Source organism: Anguilla anguilla, chromosome 9 (assembly GCF_013347855.1).
Source record: "Anguilla anguilla isolate fAngAng1 chromosome 9, fAngAng1.pri, whole genome shotgun sequence".
NCBI lineage: Eukaryota > Metazoa > Chordata > Actinopteri > Anguilliformes > Anguillidae > Anguilla > Anguilla anguilla.
The window spans coordinates 27870443-27893497 of NC_049209.1; the positions used below are offsets into that span (position 1 = coordinate 27870443).

Below are 23055 nucleotides of genomic sequence, written 5' to 3' on the forward strand. Positions count from 1 at the left end.
TTTTAAGTCCCATTCAGAAAGGTACCCTTGATTGTATAAAAGTAACCATTACATTCTAATGTAAGACATTATGTTACATTACAGTTTTGGACAACCAGGGTGGAAATGTGTACAGGTAACTGGAGCGGTATCCATTTTTGGACAGACGGGCTGAGATTGAACCAGTAGGTTCATTTGTACAGATTGGGATAAGAACCGTTTTGAGCAGCTTCTGCTGACTGGTTATGTGCAACGGCTATATTGCAGTTTCTCAGTTTAAGGAATTGGGGCCCATTTCTGCTGCAAGGATAGTATGAGCGAGGGGGAGGCAAATTGGTGGAAACTTCTCTCGCATGTAGCATTTATTCTTTGGAACTTTGTCTTTTTCCATCTGTAGAAAGCTCAATTGAGCTTGCCTCTTACTTTGGTACCTAGACAGGACAGGACAGGACTTAGGCTCTTTTTCAGTGAAAATAATTGCCCATGATTCCACAATGATACCGCAATGTCAAGTGTAATGACTAATAGGCACAGATAAGCCTATATTATAATAGCATGCGGTAGCAGAGGCGTATCCATGATCTTTGAATGCATGATGAAAGAACATTTGAACCTTTAGAGCTATTTTCCCTTAGAATTTTAATTGCCTAAGCTTCCTTGTTTCTACCACATATAGCTAGTTAGTTTTCAGTGAATCATCAAGGCACACTCACTTAACAGCAGGATGGTTTGAGGTTAAAATTGATTCCAAAAACCTGCATGCTGTTTGTGAGTTGTAGGCATGGTGGCTAAATCAACCGTTCAGACATTTACATTTTGCACAAGGCGAGATATTAAAGAGCTGACCTATGCATAAGTAAGGGCCCTGGGTTTCTTGTTGAAATATGCTACATTTTTCTTATTTCTTCATAAAGAATGATTGCATATTAGAGGCAATAATTTGGCCTAATGAATGGAGGAGACCAGCCACTGAAGGTGCACGATGAAACGATGTGCACCTACAAGTACACTGGACCATGTGACCACAGAACTGCCCAGTTTCCCTCTTTTATCATCCATGATTTGTGACAACACCGTGCATGCTCAGGATTTTTTAAATAATGAACTGACTGTTTCAAAGATGGGCATGTGAAGTTTATCATTAGGATTTTGAAAGATGCCATTCATAGTGACAATGGGGCTGTGTAGTGTAAATTGTCATTTACAATGAACAAGCTTAAAAATGCTGTTAGTTGCCAGCACGATTAATTAGTAGGTAAATTTAGACGACTTTCTTCAAGAGCAACATGGACATTGTGTCTCCTTTATTGCTAGTTCTGGCCAATCACATCATCCCTCCCCCTTACAGAACAATTGGGACTGATGATTAATTTAGGCTAGTAAGAACAAGCAGAAAATCATTCATTTTAAACTCAGCATTTATTCTCTGTAGTAACCTGCAAAAGCTATGGAAGTCTTATTTTAAGGCGAAATAATACTTGTGCAAGTTAGCTATAATTAAATGTGAAGAATACATTTTCAGTACATTTCAAATTCAAATAATATAGAGTGCATGTATTCCAAAGTCTATTTAACCATGTTTATGTCTTGGTAACTTTTGTTTGAGAAACCGTATGCATATTGGCATATTTATATAGCAGTAGTTCCCTTCAGTTTTCTGATATGATATATTATTGCATATGATACTGTAATTTTTTATTAAAAAAAAGGTTGCAACACAACTGTAAATAAATACATTTTGACATGCAACATCTTTTTCAAAATATCCTACTTTAATCTTCAGATCTTTCTTATAACACTAACTGATATTGTTTAATGTGTCTTCCTGGAACTCTGGATTCTTGCGCTGTTGCATTACTTGACACACCGAGATGACTTTTCTCCTTAAATGGGCAGTATTCAGTAATGGAAAATTATTATGTATTATATTAACTGTTACTATTCTTAACACCCAGTACTTGAAGGTCGAAAAAAACTGTTCATTGGCTGGTTCTTTCTAAGCAGTTAGTTAAGGAGTTTGCATGTGCAAGTGAGTGATTGTCCCTCACCCCACCTCTCTCACCGGCCGTACGAGCTTAAAGACAGACAGACAGACATGGGATGGCTGCTGTACCACAGAACAGGAAAACAGTTATTTTCAAATCAAACGTTCGATGAGGGAAGGCACAAACACGGCAGTCTACCAGTGGAACTGAGCACTGAAAACAGGGAATGTTTATAAAAACTGAATTAAACCTAGAAAAAATAGGCATCTTTAAACTGTGTATGTGCTTTGCTGCAAATGTGTGCATTATTTGCATTTATGTGTGTAATCTTGAGATATTTATTTGCAAGTTGTCCCTTCATTTTTGAATAGAGTATATGTTAATTATTTAATATACATATTTTTCTATGTAACATTTTTGTATATATATATATATATATATATATATACATATATATACACAGTGAGCACCATAATTCATTGGACAGTGACACATTTTTTGTTATTTATGGTTCTGTACTCTAGCAGTTTGAGTTTGAAAGGATACAATGACAATGATAGCTATTTTTTCAAAAGGACAAGCGATTTTTATTAAGTAGTTGGTTGATGGCGATAACTGCTACTTATGTTAATAAGGGCACACAAAACATGGAAAAGTTGATTCAATCACAAAAAAGCAAACACAGTTTATGTCGGAGGTGGGCAAAATTTCAATCCTCAATTCATTTTAATAGCGAGTACCCCAGGTTGTACCCAGGGTGGGCGTGTTTATTACGTGCCACGTCACGCCGTGTGTCTCTATGCTGCTTGATTGACAGACCTCGTCACCTCATTATAATATCGAATGTGCCACATTCTCAAATATAATATTGGAGCAAGAAAATAGGAAATAGAAGAAGGAAAATACTAAATAGAAATACAATGAATAAATGTATTTGACGTAATGAATAAATCAACACGAAGGATGTAAATGGGAAAATTTTAAAAGTGGTGAAATTAAATAAATATAAAAAATAAAATAATAAATCTGTGATTTGTGAGCAAAATGCTAAATAAAATAAATTAAGTACAGAAAAAAAATATATAAATAATTTAAACTATATTTATTATGTGAATGTAGATTGTACTATTTGAAAAGGTGGCACACAGGGCCCCCCATAACTTGAGGTATTTGAATTAAAAAATTAAAGATGTACATGAAATGAAATATATGCATGAGAATGAGTACATAAAACATAAAAAAATATTGAAAAAGCTAGACTTTACAGCTACAGGTGTTATGTGAGTCTTTGAATTAAAATTTCCTTTGAATTCTCTTGGCTTGCGCCCTCTCACACACTGCCGGGCTTCCAAATTTGGTCAGATCACAGACCAGTTGGTGGGGGATGGATGCTGTCAAAGATCGGTAGCCAATCGAGAGTCTCCATAATGCTTGTGAACCAATCTCCCTTTGTTCTGTGAGGTGATACGTAATTTGTTCAATTGGGGAGCAGCTTTGTTTTTAGTTAGTCTTTTTATTTGCCGCGAGATATGTTTTGACTGTGTGAGAGTACGACGCTGACCCTGAGAGTGTGTGTCTCGTGCCAAAAGCATAGGAGTTGGCAGCCCTGCACACTGTGTCTGGACTTCGGCAGCTTTGAGAACTATTTTTGAACTGCTACAGCTTTTGATGGCGTGTCAGTGGAGGTCATGCTCTGCGTTTTAATTTGAAGCAGTGGCAGAAGGTTACCTGCAGAACCAAATTTACAGTAACAGCACAGCCGCTGATTTATATTCTGTTATTCATGGATTCTTCAACAGATATTTCAGTTGCCATCTTAAACAGTTCATCCTCTTAAATATACAGGCCTTTAGGCCCGCAGCGAATCAGAATGTTCTCCATTTGTGTGTGTGTGTGTGTATGTGTGTTTGTGTGTTTGTGTGTGTGTTTGTGTGTGTGTGTGTGTGTTTGTGTTTGTGTGTGTTTTTGTGTGTGTGTGTTTGTGTGTGTGTGTGTGTTTGTGTTTGTGTGTGTTTTTGTGTGTGTGTGTTTGTGTTTGTGTGTGTGCGTGTGTGTGTTTGTGTTTGTGTGTGTGTGTGTGTGTGTGTGAGAGAGAGATATTTGTGTGTCTGTGCATGTGTGTGTGCGCATGTACGGTGGGGTGTTCTTGGAACTCAGGTGCCTGGCCTCAGTGATGCAGGGTTACTTTCAGCTTGAGGTAAAAGCCTTTAGTCAGAAACTCGCCGCCTGTTTTTAGCATGCAGTACGCAGCCTTAGAGAGAATAGGGCTTACTGTACTTTGAATCTGCAAAGTACAATCTGCCTCGAAGTTGAAAGCGCTTGCTTTTTTTTCTCAGGCGCTCTGAGTAAGCGAAGCATATGATGCGGTCAGCCTTCCTAGGGGGCTAGCCGCTTTTGTGAGAACCGGGTAACTCCTGACGGGCCGACAGGGGTTTTTCTGGTCAGTGGCTTGCGCTTCACGCTCTACGATCTAGGGCCTCTGCTCTGCCAGTGCTGGCAGGTTTGTAAACAGGAAATGTCAGGATGCTTGCGCCGGGGCTGTGGGATTTCCCCAAAGAGCTGCAGGGGGAGGGGCAGGGGTCAGAGTTTAAAGCTTGTGTCTGTGTGGTCAATGGCCTGAGGAGGGAGAGGGGGCGGGGGTGAGGTGCGGGGTTGGGGGGGGGGGGGGGGGGGGGGAGGGAGCTGCCGGTCTCCTTGCATCTGGGCTTGAACAGGGGTTGTCGATGAAGGAGTGCGGCTCTCTCTGTACACTGAAGACAAACCTAAACACAGAGGTATTTTTATATTGCTTACATGGTGAATAAAATAAATGTGCAAAATGCTGAAAATGGAAATACATTTCGGCAAAATGCCTTCCTCACAAAGCAACGCGCACACAAAGCCATTTTAGCTCTGATGCGATACTGGCTGTAGATGGGTCAGCTAGCCACATAATATAAAACTTTGTAATTCGATTCAACAATTATAACTGACACTGAAGAGAGGCCAATTTATAGGCTGCCTTTACTGTCTTTTCTCTGTAGCTTTCTGCTTTTTGCCTTTTTTAAAACCTTGTTTCTGCTTAATAGGGACATTTTTTGGTATCAGAGTTTGAGATTCCCTTTTAAACTTCAGAAAAATTAGTCAAATATCAAAAGTATGATTTTGGGTTCACCCTACAGGACATAAGGTGGATGTTATGAAGTGTCATTTGTTCTGCCCAACCCGGTATGGGTTGAAGTTCGCTATGGTTACTGCTGCCATACCCGAGGTGAAAGGGCCCTGTCCTTGTTGTGCTGTACACCCCCCGCACGGTGTCATGGCTTGGACATTAAGATGAAAAACTGCTGTAGTGCTAATGCACGGTAGTGGGTAGTTTTCTCGTGTGTGATTTATGGTGACATGCTTGGACAAACACCCCAGAGGGCAGCTGTCCCCTCTGATCGGAAAGTGGAAACAAAGCTGCAAGCTTGAGTCGCTTCACAGCTGTAGCATCTCCTCTGATGGCTAAAGCCTCAGTCATTTATCATTTATTTATACCATCTTAAGCCATTTTTAACTGTATCAGTATAATAACGCTATAACGAACTGTCCAAGCTAATGTGCGTTCGGTCACATGCGTACTCCATGGCCCTGAGAATATCTGTGTGCTAAGAGGAAGCAGTGTGCTTATTTGGGCTCGGTCTGACCTTGTCATTCCATACTCCGGCTTTCAGTGAGCGATAAAGTTTGCTTATTCATCGCTCTTATGTCACCTGATGTCCTCTCTGTAAACCTCACTGTAGCAGGTGAGGCTTGACTCACTGGAGAACTATTCTTGGTTCCGCACCACACTCACCCACAGAATGAGGAATATGGTCGACTGCCCGGCCTTGGTGTGCGCGTGTGCGAGACTGGAAAGGTGGGGAAAATAACATAGGCATGACACAGCTGTGATGTCACCTGACTGGTAGGAAACAGAGAAGGGTGTATGTTTGTCAGTTCCTGAAGGCCTCTTCATGGTACATTAAGATATAGGCAACAAAGTACAAAAAAACAACCTGTGAATTATATTATGTTGGAATTGTATTTAAAATTGTTGTATTACAACACTGTGGGGGTGCCGCTGTAGTTTTAGAGAGCTTTTCAGGGTACTTGCATGGCTACCACTGTTTTTAGTGGTACAAGTTTGTTGGTAATAGATTGTGACAGTCAAGCCAATATTCTTATCTACGTTACTTAATATTTCAAGAGAGCAGGTGGTAGAAAAGTCAGCCGAATTATCCAGGGGAACAATTGCAGTCGAGTGTCTATTTTTAGCCTTGCGCAACGGCAACTTTAATTGAAAAATTAAAATGTGAGATTGTAATAGCTCACGAGAAATTAAAAAAGCAAAAAAAATGTCCCTTTGCTGATGTTTCTAAGCCATGCGATTCAAAATTAGAAATCACACAGGAATCTATTAAACCCATTTCGGGAGGGGTGCATTTTCACATCAGTTCGGGAAATGACAGTAATATACCACTTGAGGAACCAGTGAATGGGATGGTTTTTTGATGTTTCATTTTCAGTGATGTGCACCTTAATGATGCGCATAGAGTATAAAAATTAAAGTGTGCTGGTGCTAACGGTAATACAGGTGGCTAAAAAAGCACTAGAAATATTGACACCTGTTTGAATAACCTCTTGAATAATGAGGCAGAGGTCAATGAGACATGGGTTGGTAGAGGATAGGATCCTGGGCCTGTGAGTTAAAAAAAAAAAAAAAAAAAGTGGGTGGTGAGATTTGGGCATTCAGCTACATAAAGGTTTTTACAAATGTCATGAATGAGTAAATTGTCCCATAATTCTGTCTTACACCCTTGCATACACAGACACACACAAACCCACACACATTCATACACACACACACACACACACACACACACACACACACACGTGTTTTAAACATTTAATATTTAATTGCTACTTACTGAAACACGACTTGCATTTGACGTGTATTGCCTGCCATGCCTGTTTGGCTTTAAACCTTGCAGTCACGTTCAAGACTGCAAGACTGATTTCAAGGTTATGGGTTTCATTCTGTAGTACGTTTGTGTTTTAAACCCAAGAAGGACCTGCCTTGAATACGCGTGTATTGCCTTTCCTGTTCTTGGCTTTAATGTAGAACAACCTTGTCTTAATTTAGGCTGTCTCTATCTGTGTGTGTATGAGTGTCTGTTTGTTTGCGTTCATGCAGTGTTTGTGTGCAATGAATGCATGTGTTTAACACACCTTCCACTCAACTGCATTAATGCCACCCTCGTTCATGTTCTATGAGTAATACTGCACAAGACAAGTGTTCCTTTCTCAAAACATCCGGCTACAGCAAGGAACATATTACACCAAAGGTGTGATGGTTATAGCAACAACGTCAGAATTTTTCTATTTCAGTTGTTCACACTGTTCATTGTGATATTTCAGTGCATATTTTTTCAGATGCGAGAAACGCATTGAGACTCCATATGGGCATGGGGTTTGGAGATGTCACATGTCAGTTAGTTTTTAATAGTGGGCCATTACCCTGGTCACGTCTGGCCTCTCCAGACCTAAAATTGACCACACCCGTCTTCAGCTGTGAAACCATTGTGATACCTAACCTGTAACAGGTATATCATTAAAATGATTCAGTTGAGGATTTAAACTGTTGAGGTTTTGTTACTGTGATGCCATGCTGCATAATTTGACCATGCCACTGTGTGTGTGTGTGTGTGTGTTTAAATTAAATTACATTATCATCCCCACGTGAGGATATTCCTTCTGCAGCTTGTACAGGTCGAAAGTACAGATAAGACACGGTCATTTATACCTGGAAGGTAGGCCTATCTGTGGCCCATATATGCCCTTAGCAGACACTGCCATCCAGAACAACTTATATTTTGCATACTATTCATGTATATACAGTTGGATATGTTGCTGAAGCATTGCAGGTTTTTGCACGAGGGTATAATGGCAGCGTCTCCTCTGAAAGTGTGGAGAAAATGCTTCCAAGCATTAGCTGAAGAAATTCATTCATAAAAATTTTCAGCTGATGATGTGCAGTTGCATTTATTTAGCATTTGCCTGAATTAGTCCGTGAGTAAATTTTTCTGTGTGTGTGTGTGTGTGTGTGCGCTTACATGGGTGTTTGTGATATGTGTGCTTTGCATGTCTGTGTGTGTGTGTTTGTGTGGGCGGTAGAGAAACTGCAAGACCTGTAATGAACATCCTCTGTCTCGATGAGAAAGCTCACTAGGAGTGTCTGGTTGGAAAATTCTCACTTTTTTTTTTTTGGTGTGTGGGTGGTAGCATTAAAGTAAAGCTGAGATACTGCAGTTTTTGAGCTTGTGTGTTTACAGCTTGTAACTGGAAAATAATTGAGTATGGCCTGCAAGTCAAGATGATGCAACATTCTTACTCATTCGCACAAACCTTTCCTCTTTTATGATTCAGAAATCTGGTTCCAACAAAACTTATGATGATAGACCTGTCTGGTAATAACGTGTATTTTGAAAAATACAATTGCATCACAGAAAATGAGTTAAAAATGATAAAACAAAAGATAAAAGAGGAATTTCTGATCTGGTTACTGTATGCTTGTATCTTGTAAATGTACATTTACTTATTTGCTGACTGTTTTCAGATAAACATTTCATCTAAAAAAAACACATTTCCTGTGGAAAGTACTCACAGTTAAAAATTAATAGCATTTCACAAATTTACTCAAAAGAGCTTTTATCAGGTGCTGGCAAATCTTGCCGTGCAAACAGTCAAATTTTGAAAATGTTTGTTTAGTAAATGTTCCATTTTATTGATGCTGAGGTTGCATTGATAATGCAGAGACTGAATGTAGTCTGAATGAGTTTCACGTAAGGAACCAATGAGAGGGGAGAGACAGAGTCTCTCAGAACTGTGATATCCGTGATATCTGTCCATGTAGCAGAAGGCTTGTTTCTCTCTTCTTAAGGCCCAACCGTATGAAGAATTTTCATATTTACAGTCCTGGTGTTTTCCCTAGAAAACTAGTCACCAACAGAGCACAGCTGTCTGAGATCTAAAAAAAAATTGGTCTCATTTTGACAACACAGGATGCTTTGCAATCTTCACAAGATTGTTTTCATTCCATCACCAATTATCTGTAGAGAATTAAAAATATGATATGATATGATATGTAATATGATATTTAATTCTTGTTCTTCAAATCCTTTATTTGGTTGGTCTGTCTCGGGCACACACAGACGCACGCATGTATGCACACTGACACCGTTGTCCTGTTTTCACACCTTAAGTGTGAAAATGAGGTCAGAAGCACCCTGCTAGATGTCCGGTTGTCTTTTTGTACCCATCCCATGGGTGGTGTGTGTAGGGGGGTTCCACCATTCATTATGACTTTAATAGACCAGGTGTAAAAATAGGTCGCGAACGGTGAGCTAGAGAGTGCTTCATATTGCTGCTACTTTCATATAATAGTGGAAACCTTTGTGGTTACATAATGAGACATCTCTGCATTTAATGCTGACTCTGCTGTGGCTGAACAGTGTGACCCAGAGCCATGGGCAGAGGCGTTGTCATGGGTACGGTATGACTAGACGCGTAAGAAACAAAAAACCCGTAACAGTGAATAATGTAACTTTAAAGCACACACAAAAAAAGCTATCTGGTCGCTGGAGTAGAACTAAACTGACTGAAAGTTGCAGCACAGTGAGTAAATACAATTACACAGTAACACACGTCATTGATACACATACAAAAATTATACAATAAAACACATCAGTGATACACCTGCAAAAAATTACACAATAATACACATAATTGGTACACATACACAAATTATACAATAACACATCAGTGATACAGAGTAATAACAAAGAATGTCGATAGTTAAAAACAATTACACACATACAACATGGGTAGTTTTCCAAACAGCCGCATTACCAGTGCTGGTTGGCTCGAACTGTACACTGGACCACAGTTAAACTTTCATGCCAAGGATACGCATCCTACCTACAGCTGTTAACTCATAGTTTTAAACAGTTGAGTTCTTTGAACAATTAAGAGCAGTCCTGCAGCACAGTCCTGAAACGGCTCTTGTGCGCCACATCTGAAGTACAGCGGCTATGCTAAGAGATGACTGGAGCACTATTGCAGTTCTGTCAGCTGTGTTGCATTCTGGGATTTCCTTCAGCATATTTCGGTACCCTAGCCCCTTCTGTATGGCTGATATGTTATTCTATGTGTGTGATTTTACACACCTACACAGGGACGGATAGAACCACATACGTGTTTGAGCCTAAATACTCAAATGTGACTCACAAGGGCAGTAGCGTTGTTGATTTCCTTTTCCGCCTGGTAGATAATAGTTTGATTAGATTCTCTGACTCGCCCGAGATTTCACTCACCTGGTGTCCTGGGCTTAAATAAACTTTATATAATCCCCGATTAGGTAGAAGAATGAAAACCAGCGGTACTTCTGGCCTCGAGTGCCAGATTTGAGTATCCTTGTGTTGGAGTGTTCACAGATACGAGCACTTTGTCAGCACTTAACTGAACACACGTGTGTGTGTGTGCATGCTTCCTTGGCCTCCATTGCACTGTACAATGCCATGGATTGTATTGTAGCGTTTTCACATCATACATGAGTACAGTTAATGGGTTTAGTAAATTCACATGTCAGGCGTTCTGTGAGTGCCCATTTGCTGTTCATGATGTTCTAGATGTTTTAGCGATCATCAACCATAGTGAATATCAATGCTGTTAAAATGGAGTAGGGATAATTTGTCAAGGATATAAATATCCATTGAAAGTAAAATAACATGCTTAAATCAATGGGATATATAACCTAGGTGCATCTGTGCTGGATGATCTTAGTGCTTTTAGCTGGTTGGGCTGTAAGAGGTTTGCAAATGGAATGTGAGCTATTCTAAACATAAGTTGCTAGCCCACTAGATAAAATTCAGAACATCTTGATCTTATTGCTGTGTTGCTTGATACAACATGGCTCACAAACTGTAACACAAATTAATTATTCAAGACAAGAGAAAGAAGAAATGCAAGCAAGGCCCTGCAGTTGTACCAGCAATGGGCCAGGAAGGCAGTTTTTATATTGAGTAGAGCCTGACCGGCCTGGCCGATATATCGGCCATTATTTGACTTTTTTGACGACATCAGGATCGGCAGTTATGCCACCGATGTGTCCCGATATTTTAATAAGTATAATAAACAAAAAAACAATGATTATTTATCTGTACTTGTCTGTTCGAACTTGTCTGTTTGGTTCACTTTAGCAAGCTACCTGGCTAGCAAGCCTTTATGAAGTGGCAGTGAGCACATAAGCAGCGTATGATCTACATTTCCAGAGGACATCGCTGTATTCTCAAATAAATAACCAGCCAAAAAAAAATGGTGATTGAATGCATCACACATTTGTTTTTTTAAATCTGAGATAATGATATTAGCTACTATATGATGCTGTGTCAATAGCCAACGCGTTATTGAAAGCGAGTGTGTCATCTAGTTACGCGTCATCGTAGCAAGCTAACCAGACAGTAAAAACGCCGATAAAACACTTTTAACGTGGATCATTTTAAGCCATGTTATCTAGCTTTGTCGTGATAACATGAGAGAAGGATTGCTGTTGGAGAAGTGAATCAACCAACAGTTAGCGCGGGTGACCTGCACGAAAGCGCATTGTAGTTTTTTTTCACGTATTTCATCCAGTCAATTTAATTTCATCTAACGTTACACTTGATTCACTCTTTGGCTCCGCTAGATAATGTCTTACTCTTTGAGATCATGTAGGCTAGTAGAAATAAAATAAGAAAATATAATTCATTTAACTTACTGAGAATATATAATAAGAAATAATGAGGCTGTGTCAATAGCTAATGCGTTATTGCGAGCGAGTGTGTCATCTAGTCACGCGTCAGAGCGCATTGCAGTTATTTTCACCACCAAATTCTTACGGACAGGGAAGCTCGCTAGATAGTCTTACTCTTTGAGATCACGTAGTAGGAATAAAATAAGAAAATATAATTAATGTACTGAGAATAGATATTAAGAAATAATAACAAATTAATAACAAAAACAACAACAATAATAATATTCATAAAAATACATGTTTGAAACTGGAAAACTGACTTTTTTTAAATTAATTTTTTATAGATGGCTGGAAAAGAAAGGAGTAAAAGCAAGGTGTGGAGTTATTTTGATTTCACACACTTAAAAGATGGTGTTAATATATATATTTAATTTAATATCATCTTTTACTTTTTTATCTAAAAAGTTCTTTGTGTGTTTATTTCTATTTTTATTTGTTTGCTTATAAGTTAAATGTTCTTAAATATAGAAACTTTAATAAAACATACGTTTTTCAAATTGATTTGAAAATGTTGCACTTTTTGACAAAATATCGGTCAAAACATCGGTAATCGGTGGGCTAGGACAAAATCGGGATCGGCATCGGACCCAAAAATCTGGCATCGGTCGGGCTCTAATATTGAGGTTCAGCGGTGGTCTCTGTCCATATATAGACATATGTTTTCTACTTGCACCCGGCAGAATGGAGGAGCATGGTGGTGGCCATTTTTGTTTGCTTCATGTTTATGTGTTTGCACTGAAACCTCTCTGTTTACAGCCAAACGTTTCCCACTTCTGCAGGCTGTCTTCTCATGGCTTCTGGTGTGTGTGTGTGTGTGTGTGTGTGTCTGTGTGTTTGTGTTTGTGTGTGGGTGTGCTTGCACATGTGTAAATGTTTGTGTGTATGTGTGTGTGTGAGTATTTTTGTTTGTGTGGGCATCCTTTTATGTATGCATACATGCATTTGTGCTTGTCTGTATGTAAGTGTGTGTGTGTGAGTTTGTGACAGTGTGTGTGTGTGGGAGTTGTGACTGTGTATGTCTGCATGAGTTTGTTAGTGTGTGTGTGTCGGTGAGTGTGTGTGTGTGTGTGTGTGTTTGTGTGTGTGTGTGTGTGTGATAGTTTGTGACTGTGTGTGTGTGTGTCTGTGTCTGTGCATGAGTTTGTGACTGTGTGTGTGTGTGTGTGTGTGTGCAAGCGTTTGTGACTGTGGGTGAGTGTGTGTGTGTGTGTGTGTGTCTGTCTGAGTGAGATGTGGGAGGACAGACCGCACTTTCGCACTCTCCCCAGCTGATAGGCTCAAAGTATGGTTTTCTGTAACACAGATAGCACTGCTGAAGGGGAACTCCTGTTGCAACATGTGCAGGGTTCTCACTAACACACACACACACACACACACACACACACACACACTCTTAGCAGGACATACATGTGCAACGTGAAAAAGCATTATTGCTTTTGTGCTGTGAAATATTTCTATTTTTGACTAGATATATCAACATATGGACATTTCAGGTTCTTGGGAAAGTCAGGTTCTATGTTTATTTAAGCTGCCAAGTTTGCCACCTTACACAGATATGCTTTATGTTTTTTTTTTGCTTTTAATGCATTATAAGGCTGAAAAAAACAATGAAATAACAGACTGGTACTTTGGCCACACAGTAGCATACTCCTGGATGTAAAATTGCCTTCTCAGTCAAATGTAGCTTTTCAGTGCTTGTCTGACCTGCTGTGCTTGTCTGACCATCTGACGATGGCCGTTCTTAGAACCAAGCCTTCCAAACCAAACCAGGAGAGTTTTCCCCCGCTTTTGATCCGTGCGGACAAGCTGTGTGTGTAGCCTGACAATGCGGGATCCTCAAAATCCTGCTTCAGATGTCCTCTCTTTGAGGTTGTATGCTTTCTCAAATAATCAAAGATCATCATTCTGAAACAAAGTAACCCTCGCTTCTGGGTAAAGCACATAATAGTATTCAGCCACAGCCAGTATTTAACCACAGCTACTGCATGTGAAAAGTCAGAGTCTTTGTGTGTGTGTGTGTGTGTGTGTGTGGATTACGTACGATCGTCAGAGAACCTCAAAACCTACTTTTTTTGCAGCTATCTTGCTAGCTGCAAAATATATATAAATAAAAGATCACATGAGGAATGACCTACTTCTTTGTGACTCAGAACACTTCACACAGAATTATCAGGCCTATGCTAATAAGGCTATGGGGGGTTCAGGAAGAGATTTCTCCATTCCCAGGTGGACGAGGGGAGATGTAGCTCACGGTTAGAGGACACAGGAAGTGCTCTTCTTTCTTTCCCACTCTCCCTCCATCCATCCACGCATCTGTCTGCCGTATTGACTACGGTCTCATCGATCGAAGGGAGATTATGGCTGAACAAGCCTGTGCTGCCTTAGTACCTCAGTATTCAGGCTGTGTTATGTTTGTACAGCGCATGGAGATTTAACACTGCGCTGCTGCTGCAAACTGTTGATTTATAAGCATTTATTTTTTGCGTACAAGGTAATGAATAGCTGCTTAATTGTGAATCTAATGGTATCGTTGTGTTGATTGTAATTATGTAGCTAGTTTTTATTCTGCATGAGGCCTTCTGTATGAGAAAAGTGCTAAACTTAGCCTAATTCACATCAGGCTGAATCTATTTGTGTAGTACACAGAATATTTGCCACATTACGCCTTCTTTTTCATCTTCTTCTTCTTCTTTTTTTCTTCCTCTCATTAATATTTTTATTTGTGGGATTCTTGCCCCAGGGCCTTTGTTCTTCTGCGGAAGGTCGCTGCCACGTACGCTGACCCGCACAGCTGAGCTTCCCCTCCTCGGCTGTGTGGGAAGGCCCAGAGAGCGCGTGTCACAATGGCCTTGCTGTGGGAGCCGCTGGCTGTTGGCTCAGAATGATGAACTGACTGCACGTGGCCCCGGCAGGTTAACCCTTCGCCCGCCTCCCCTCCGGGGTTCGGCGAGGTGACGCGGGGGACAGCGCTGCTCCGGGACGGGGCGCACTGAGCGTGCTCCAGGGCCCGTCGATACCAGGGCTGCCGTAGCTGGACTGGTGAATGGATTGGGTTTGGAAGGCTGGGAAATGGGCTGTATTCTTACTGTGGAAGGGGATTGGAAAAACAAGAAAACAGTGGAGGAAGTTGCTCTGAAGGCACTCGTGCGCACACACACACACACACGCACACACACACACTTACATGCAGGGCACATGTGCAGATGCACATGCACACACATGTATTTGCTCAAGAGCATGCAAGCACACTCATACTCTCACACACAAGTAGAGGCCACATACTTACATACCAAAGGGCACTCACACAATCCAACACATGCGCTCAAACACATGCGCACACACACAAACATTCGCAGGCATGCTCACTCACACACACGCACACACTCACACTCGAGCACATGAGCACATGAACCCAATTATTTCCCCTCTGGAGGAACTTCCTGTCTGAAGGTCTGCATATCAGTCCACGCTGGGGACACACCAGGCCAGACGCGTATGAAAGGCCCCTCTCACTGGAATCCGGCTCTGAGCGGGGTGAAATCCTGTAGGACGCGTGTGACTAATGAGCGGAGAGGGCCGTATGGAGCCCGGCGTGTTCGGTTCACATTCCTCGCGGTCTCAGGTGCTCCGTGGCCCTTCGTCAGTATCTAAACAAGCGTCGAGTCGTATGTCAGAGCTGTCCTGGAGGAGCACGGTGACCTCAGGCGGCTGACAGCTTGCCCTCATTGTGTACTCACCGCCTTTATTCCAGAACCATTGTATTCTGTGACTCTTCGATTAGTATCCTGCAGACATTTTTGTAAATCCGGTTTTTAAAAAAAAAAATTTTTTTTTATAATGGTTGTGCTAAATCTTTAAGATGGTAGCAGGCTTTATCGAACTACTCGCACTGATGTTGTACTACATAGGGTTTTTTTTTCTGTATCATCACATTGTTAAATAAATGAGTTTAAAAATAAAGACACACTGACCCATCAAAGAGTTCACCTGCTCTGTGCTCCAGCTCTGGGGTCCTGTCCTAAGAGGGGAGAACATTTCATGGCTGTCGTGTGTACATGCAGTTTTTGCGTGCTTGTCAAGAGCAGGTCACAAACTGGGCCTGGTCAGGGATGCCGTTCCCTGTTACTCTTCATAAGCTGTCGAGGAGCGACCCCAAGTCTTTCTCACAATTGTGTGAGGAGCACAAAAGTATTTCAGTAATTCGTGTAAATGCACATTCAGTTTGAACGGCTGGCTGATTTGTACTTGAGAAAGTTAGAAATGGAATTTTCTCATCGTATTCAGAGGCCTCATTAAGCGTAATCTTTTTCAGTCTGTGGCTAAGTACACTAAGAATGAGTATGTGCGTGCGTGTATCTGTATGGATGCGTGTCTATATACGTGCATGTGTTTGTGTGTGTGTGTGCTTGTGTGTGTGGATGTGTGTCTGTGTGCATGCATTTCTGTGTGTGTGTGTGTGTGTGTGTGTGTGTGTGTGGGCGGTGATCTGTACTCTGAAAAGGAAGTGTGTCTCAGGGTCCTGTTCGCTCAGAGCAGTAGAACCAGAGAGAAATGTATTTAAAGATTAGAACTGCGCCTGAGAGATTAAAGATGTTTTTGTGTTTTTTTTCAGTCACCCAGTCAAGCAGAGCTCACAACCAGAAAAGAGCAAGCATTAGTCACTTTGAAGCCTGGCAGGGGAAACTCTCGCATGCTTGTGGTCCTGTGCCTGGATGCATGGGTGATCGCCCAGTGATCACATCCAGTGGGGACACCAAGCTCCTGTCCTGTATCTGTCCTACCTCTGAGTTCCCATCCTGTGCAGACGGTCTGAATGTCACCCTCAGACTGCGGTCTCTGTGCCTCACCGATTGAAGCTGGGCTTTTGAGTGTCTTACGGCAGTGCAGGAAAGTGGTTAGGAAACTGTGTTTTGTAACTCTGAGGTTGCAGGTTTGATTCCCAGGTGCGGGCACTGCAGTTTTGCCTTTGAGCAATCTCTTTAACCCGAATTGCTTCAGCAAATGTCCGGCTGTTTAAATGAGTTGTATGCAAAGAATGTTAGCTGTGTCTTTCTGGATGAGAGTGCCTGTTGAAGGCCTTCAATGTGAATGTAAAATGTTAATTTTTCAAAGGGCAGTGGGGAGGGTAGCTATTTTTCGGTTGAAGGTGGCCCCGAAAGTAAAGCAGACCGGCGTCTGCGCTGCAGGGGGCTCTCCGCCGCGTGTGGGCGGGTCAGATAGAGGACCTACCTGCTCCGGGGAGACCAGCGTGCCTGCGGCCCCAGGCTGCTCTAATATGGGTTAGCTAGTAGCTCTGCCTGGCAGCAGGGCCTCTCACTCACACTGCTTAATGGGGTCATGCACACTCGCACACACACTCACGCACTGCACGAGCGCCGTCAAACGCAGCGCTCTGTAGGTCATCTCCTCCATTTTGGTTCTAGTCTCGGCTCGCATGCTTTCTTTTCGCTGGAATTTTGGGGACCGTAACGCAAATGACGAAACCAGATGGGCCGAACAGCCTGCTCTTGTCATCAAGCGTTCTTGAATCTTTAAGCTCTCAATGTCCAGTGTGTCTGCATGCATTGGCAGATTTTACGCAATTTCATTCTTCCGGAATCCTAATACTCTATTTAAGGAATATTAAGCAACTGCTGGTATTGCACACGTTATCTGTTTACAGCACTGTTTTCCCACAGAAACACTGCTCATCTGCTCATTGGTTTTCATGCGTCTTTATGCTGGTTGAGCGCAGAACCACACCGCTGCTAATATAACCTGCTGTGTGTTCATGTGAGTCCATGCAAAGCAGCTGAGGGTAATATATTAACACTTTCTGTAAATGAAAGCCCGTGAAACCAGAGCTGCAATTGTGTTTAAATCTGAAACACATGTGAGATTGCAGGTGGGGGGGGGGGGGGGGGGAGGGGTTTGTGGGGGGGGGGGGGGAGAGAAGGAGAGTGATTAAAAAAAGATAAAAGAAATAGAGAAAAATAAATTAAGCAAGAGAACTTAAAAATGGCATGACAGGGGGAGAAAGAAAGATAGATAGAGAGAGAGAGAGAGAGAGGGAGAATGACCATGGTGCACTGTGTCGCAGCTGTCCAGATCATCGTTAGCCAGAGAACCTTTGATGTTTTACTTTCCGTGCTCCACGGCCTCCTGTGGCAGCCAGGCTCTGTTGAAATGGCTGGAGCCGCTGCGTTTCTGTTCTGAAGCATGCGGGAGGTGCTTCCGAGCAGAGGCCACCAGGGTCCGTGTGGTATCGGGGAAGGGGTCACATTTCATTGCATTCTCTCAAGACACTCCGCCCAGCAATGTCTGTGTGCACTGTCCCCGGGCATTATGGGAAATGGACCGAGGGGGTGAAAGTGTGACAGGCCTTGAGGCTGCGCGCGGTCACTCAGACACGGGTGCGAGTTAACCATCACCATGAACGCAGGGCTCTAAAAAAAGATTTACTTCTGCATTGGCTTGAGAGTAACTACCGCAAATGTCACAAATTTCGCTAGTCAAACATAAACTGGAACTGTACCATTGTACCTAATATAACCTGTGTGGCCCCAGCCGATGTTCACCTGCCAAAATTCTGTTTCCGTGTATCACATGGTTCTTCAACTATTAAATCGTGTGTACTGGCCAGATAGGGTCTGTGTACTATAAGCAATGTAGAAATAAAAATGGGACTACTATCTTTTGTTTTGATGTAATATTGTGAACAATGTTTCTTTCTATTTAGATAGAGGCCAGGAATAATCCCCTTAGGGGGTTTGTGCCTCTCCCAGCACTATATACTGCTTACTATATCTTTTCTTTGTTTTAGTTTTTTTGTTCTTTTTTATTGTTCAAATAAATAGTAAGAAACTAAAGAATAGGCCTGCATGTACACAGTATGTATTTGTATTCTTGGTTAGAAGCGGAAGGTATGCTAACTCTTTGCATATGCAGACATGGGCATAGTCGCAATTTTAAGGTATCTGAATGATCAGTCCTTTCTGTTCTTCTCACTGCTGAAAGGGCAGAAGATATGTTCTTAGTGAGCTGCATTTGGCCCCTGGGCCCCCAGTTGAATAGCTCTGGCTTAGCATGTGCGATTTCAGGCTGGCTCTAGTGATGGTTCTCAGAGCCTCCTGATAGTTTTGCGACTGCAGTAGGGCAGAATTGTCGTGATGGTGACAATTGGTGACAAATGGTGACAATTCTGCCCAATTTCACGGACCTGGTGGACTGTGCAGAACCAGAACAGGTTGTGTGCCATCTGCAGAGGCAGTCTGTGAGATTACTGTTATCTCTAATATAATATGACTATGCAGTCTCTGTTCTTCCAAGCCTGTGGAAATTGCCTGTGAGTGTGGACGTTAGACAGACAGTGTATCTCAGACAGGCTGGACCCTCCTGTTGTAATGATGTCAGGTCTCCCTGAGCTTACAGGTAACACACTGTGGTCAGAGACAATTGAATGTGTGATTCAGTAACTCTGCCTGAGGTGGCTACGATCAGCTACTTACACAGACTCTAGCACAGGTTGGTGCCTGAGCATAATTCTGGCCCTGCTGCATTAGCAGTCGTGTGCTAGCCAGATTTTCAAGCCTGTGCTTCATGAAATATGTCATTATTCTTTACTGGGGTTCCTGTTTTTGTTTTCTGTTCTGTTGATTTCAGTAGTAAAGTTCGTTTTTCTTATGTAATCGTATCTAATAAAGCCCGCCCTTGTCCCCATTTCTCTCTAATGCAGATTGAAAGCATTGGTGTCCACCGGAGGGAGAAGTGTGCAGGCTGCCTGTGACTGGTGAGTTTTTTAATACAAATACACACACACACACACACACACGCAAACACACGCATGCACACACACTGACGCAAACACTCGCATGCACACACACTCACGCAAACACACGCACGCACACACACACACACGAATGTACTGCAACTCTGTTCATTATAGTTGTAGGCATATCTTTTACCAAGCCTGTGTGCATCTGCCCAAGAAGATAACTACTGCTCATAACAGAAGCTCAACAGGCACGTAAGCCAAGCCAACTGTTATTGGGTGTCTGCTGCCCCCTTCTGGACATTGAATATGTACAATGTAAGACATTCGAGGGAAAGACTGCAGTGTCACTGTGCGTGTATGCAGGGACGTCACCATCACATTGGGCCCCACCACCCCAGAAAATACTATTTTATATTTCTTTGATGGTCCCTGTCCACTTATGGCGCCTCTGTGTGCGTGCTTGTCTGTCATCTGAGATTTTATTATGGCATACATACCGCCCAGATACACATACGCAGACATAAGCACGCACAAATGTGTGTATAAACACACACACACACGCACACACACGCACACACACACAATGGTTCATATTAGTAAGTGTGCCACTTGTTTGCCAGTGTAGTTACCTACTGATGCCACCTTCTGGCAAGAGTGAGTAAGTGCAGCAGCCATGTGGGAAATCAGTCCTTCAGCAGGTGTGTCCATAACATTTTGATTAGTCCTTCCAGTACCTGGAGGAGCAGAGGTGTGCTGCGGTGTCTCTGTGAATTGTTTCCCCTCCCTGAGTGTCCCGGCTTACCTTTGTCTCCCCGTCCCAAGGCTGTTCTCCCATGTGGACGACCCCTTCCTGGACGACCCCCTGCCCAGGGAGTACGTGCTGTACCTGCGGCCCAGCGGACCCCTGCTGCACCAGCTGTCCCACTTCTGGCAGCAGTCCCGCCTCACCTGCGGCAAGAACAAGGCCCACAACATCTTCCCCCACATCACTCTCTGCCAGTTCTTCATGGTGAGCCCAGTGTGCTGTATCTCCGTGTAAAATTGTACTGTAGGGATCAGAATCAGAATGTGCTGTATCTCCGCATGTGAAACTGTAGTGTAGCTCTCTACCAGTATCTCTGGTTGTGCTGTAGGCTTGTAAGACTGTAATATATCTCCGGTTGTGCTGTAGGCTGCAAGACTGTGCTGTATCTCAGTGTGTGAGCTTGTAGTGTAGGCATGTGTTAGTGTAAGACTGTACTGTGTCACCGGTTGTGCTGTAGGCTTGTAAGACTGTGCTGTATCTCAGTGTGTGAGCCTGTAGTGCAGGCATATGTTAGTGTAAGACTGTGTTAGTATATTTCAGTATGGGAGCCTGTAGTGTAGGCATATGTTAGTGTAAGACTGTGCTGTATCTCAGTGTGTGAGCCTGTAGTGTAGGCATATGTTAGTGTAAGACTGTGCTGTGTCTCAGTGTGTGAGCCTGTAGTGTAGGCATATGTTAGTGTAAGACTGTGCTGTATCTCGGTGTGTGAGTCTGTAGTATAGGCATATGTTAGTGTAAGACTGTGCTGTATCTCGGTGTGTGAGCCTGTAGTGTAGGCATATGTTAGTGTAAGACTGTGCTGTGTCTCAGTGTGTGAGCCTGTAGTGTAGGCAAACGTTAGTGTAAGACTGTGCTGTATCTCGGTGTGTGAGCCTGTAGTGTAGGCATATGTTAGTGTAAGACTGTGCTGTGTCTCAGTGTGTGAGCCTGTAGTGTAGGCATATGTTAGTGTAAGACTGTGCTGTGTCTCCGTGTGTGAGCCTGTAGTGTAGGCATATGTTAGTGTAAGACTGTGCTGTATCTCGGTGTGTGAGCCTGTAGTGTAGGCATATGTTAGTGTAAGACTGTGCTGTGTCTCAGTGTGTGAGCCTGTAGTGTAGGCATATGTTAGTGTAAGACTGTGCTGTATCTCGGTGTGTGAGCCTGTAGTGTAAGCATATGTTAGTGTAAGACTGTGCTGTGTCTCAGTGTGTGAGCCTGTAGTGTAGGCATATGTTAGTGTAAGACTGTGCTGTATCTCGGTGTGTGAGTCTGTAGTATAGGCATATGTTAGTGTAAGACTGTGCTGTATCTCGGTGTGTGAGCCTGTAGTGTAGGCATATGTTAGTGTAAGACTGTGCTGTGTCTCAGTGTGTGAGCCTGTAGTGTAGGCATATGTTAGTGTAAGACTGTGCTGTGTCTCAGTGTGTGAGCCTGTAGTGTAGGCATATGTTAGTGTAAGACTGTGCTGTATCTCAGTGTGTGAGCCTGTAGTGTAGGCATATGTTAGTGTAAGACTGTGCTGTGTCTCAGTGTGTGAGCCTGTAGTGTAGGCATATGTTAGTGTAAGACTGTGCTGTATCTCGGTGTGTGAGCCTGTAGTATAGGCAAACGTTAGTGTAAGACTGTGCTGTATCTCTGGCTGTGCTGCCCCTCACACCGCACGCCCGTGCCGTCTCTCCCCCAGTGTGCGGACGGTAAAGTCGAGGCTCTGTGTGAGGCACTGCAGGCCACGGTGGGGCAGTGGAGAGGCCGATTCCCCAGCCCCCTGCCCCTGGAGCTCTACACCTCCTCTAACTTCATTGGCCTGTTCGTGGAGGAGCAGGTGGCCGAGGTGCTCAAGACCTTCGCTGCGGACTTCTCCACGGAGGCCGCTGCTAAAGCAGGTGGGGAAACAGGGGTGCAGCGGGGGATGCTGGGAACTCTGCACACGGTGACACTCCCAGGCAGAACTGAGCTACTGTCAGCGCTCACCTTCTCTACCTATACAATGATATAACAGCTCTTAGAGAGTAAAATTTTCAAAAAGTTTATGTGAGTCGATTGGGGACCATATGTACTCTGTCATAGTACAATGTTCTCTGTCAGAGTTGATATAACATTGAACATTTTACTCTCTAGTAATCATGAGAAAATGACTTTAGAGTGACTTTTAGAGTTTTTCTGTCCTTTTTGAGGAAACTCTCTTACTCTAGTAAGTTACTACTTAAATCCCTGTGTATGGCCCACACAGTAACGCGTGTTGTAAAAAGCTTGCATGCATTGCTATGTACTGTTACATGGCAAAAAAGCAACTGAATATTTTCTGTGACTACTGGTCTATTAGATATGACTCAGCACTTTACTGCAGTATAACAGCAGTCACGTTCAATTAAAAGTCCCGTGTATTTTGAGAAACATACTGCAAAAATATGCTGTGTCCTAGAAATTCTGCTTTTTTTTCCAGTGTCCAAGAACACTACTGTATGTAGTTTCCCCATAAACATCAAATGCAAATTCAACTGAATTACTGTATATTTTACTAGCTCATGAAGTGACACTAAAACTTTGAGTTTGTTTAAAAGCAGCGGTATTAGAAATAATAATAATAATAATAATAAGACAAGGTCTTATTATTGGCTGGACCGAACACACTTCAACCGGCCGACCAATGGTGTAACTTCATAACTCGGCCGACCAATGGTGTAACTTCATCACTCAC

General features: G+C 42.6%; 1 protein-coding gene across 1 annotated transcript in view; it reads left to right on the plus strand.

Annotated features, from left to right (window-relative positions):
* Positions 1–23055, plus strand: part of LOC118235873 (ubiquitin-associated and SH3 domain-containing protein B-like) — a 57234-nt gene that overhangs the window by 22117 nt on the left and 12062 nt on the right. The window contains exons 2-4 of the mRNA XM_035433739.1: positions 19532–19585; positions 20393–20579; positions 22042–22240. Of these exons, the coding sequence (XP_035289630.1) occupies positions 19532–19585; positions 20393–20579; positions 22042–22240 (440 nt within the window). The remainder of the gene's footprint in view (positions 1–19531; positions 19586–20392; positions 20580–22041; positions 22241–23055) is intronic.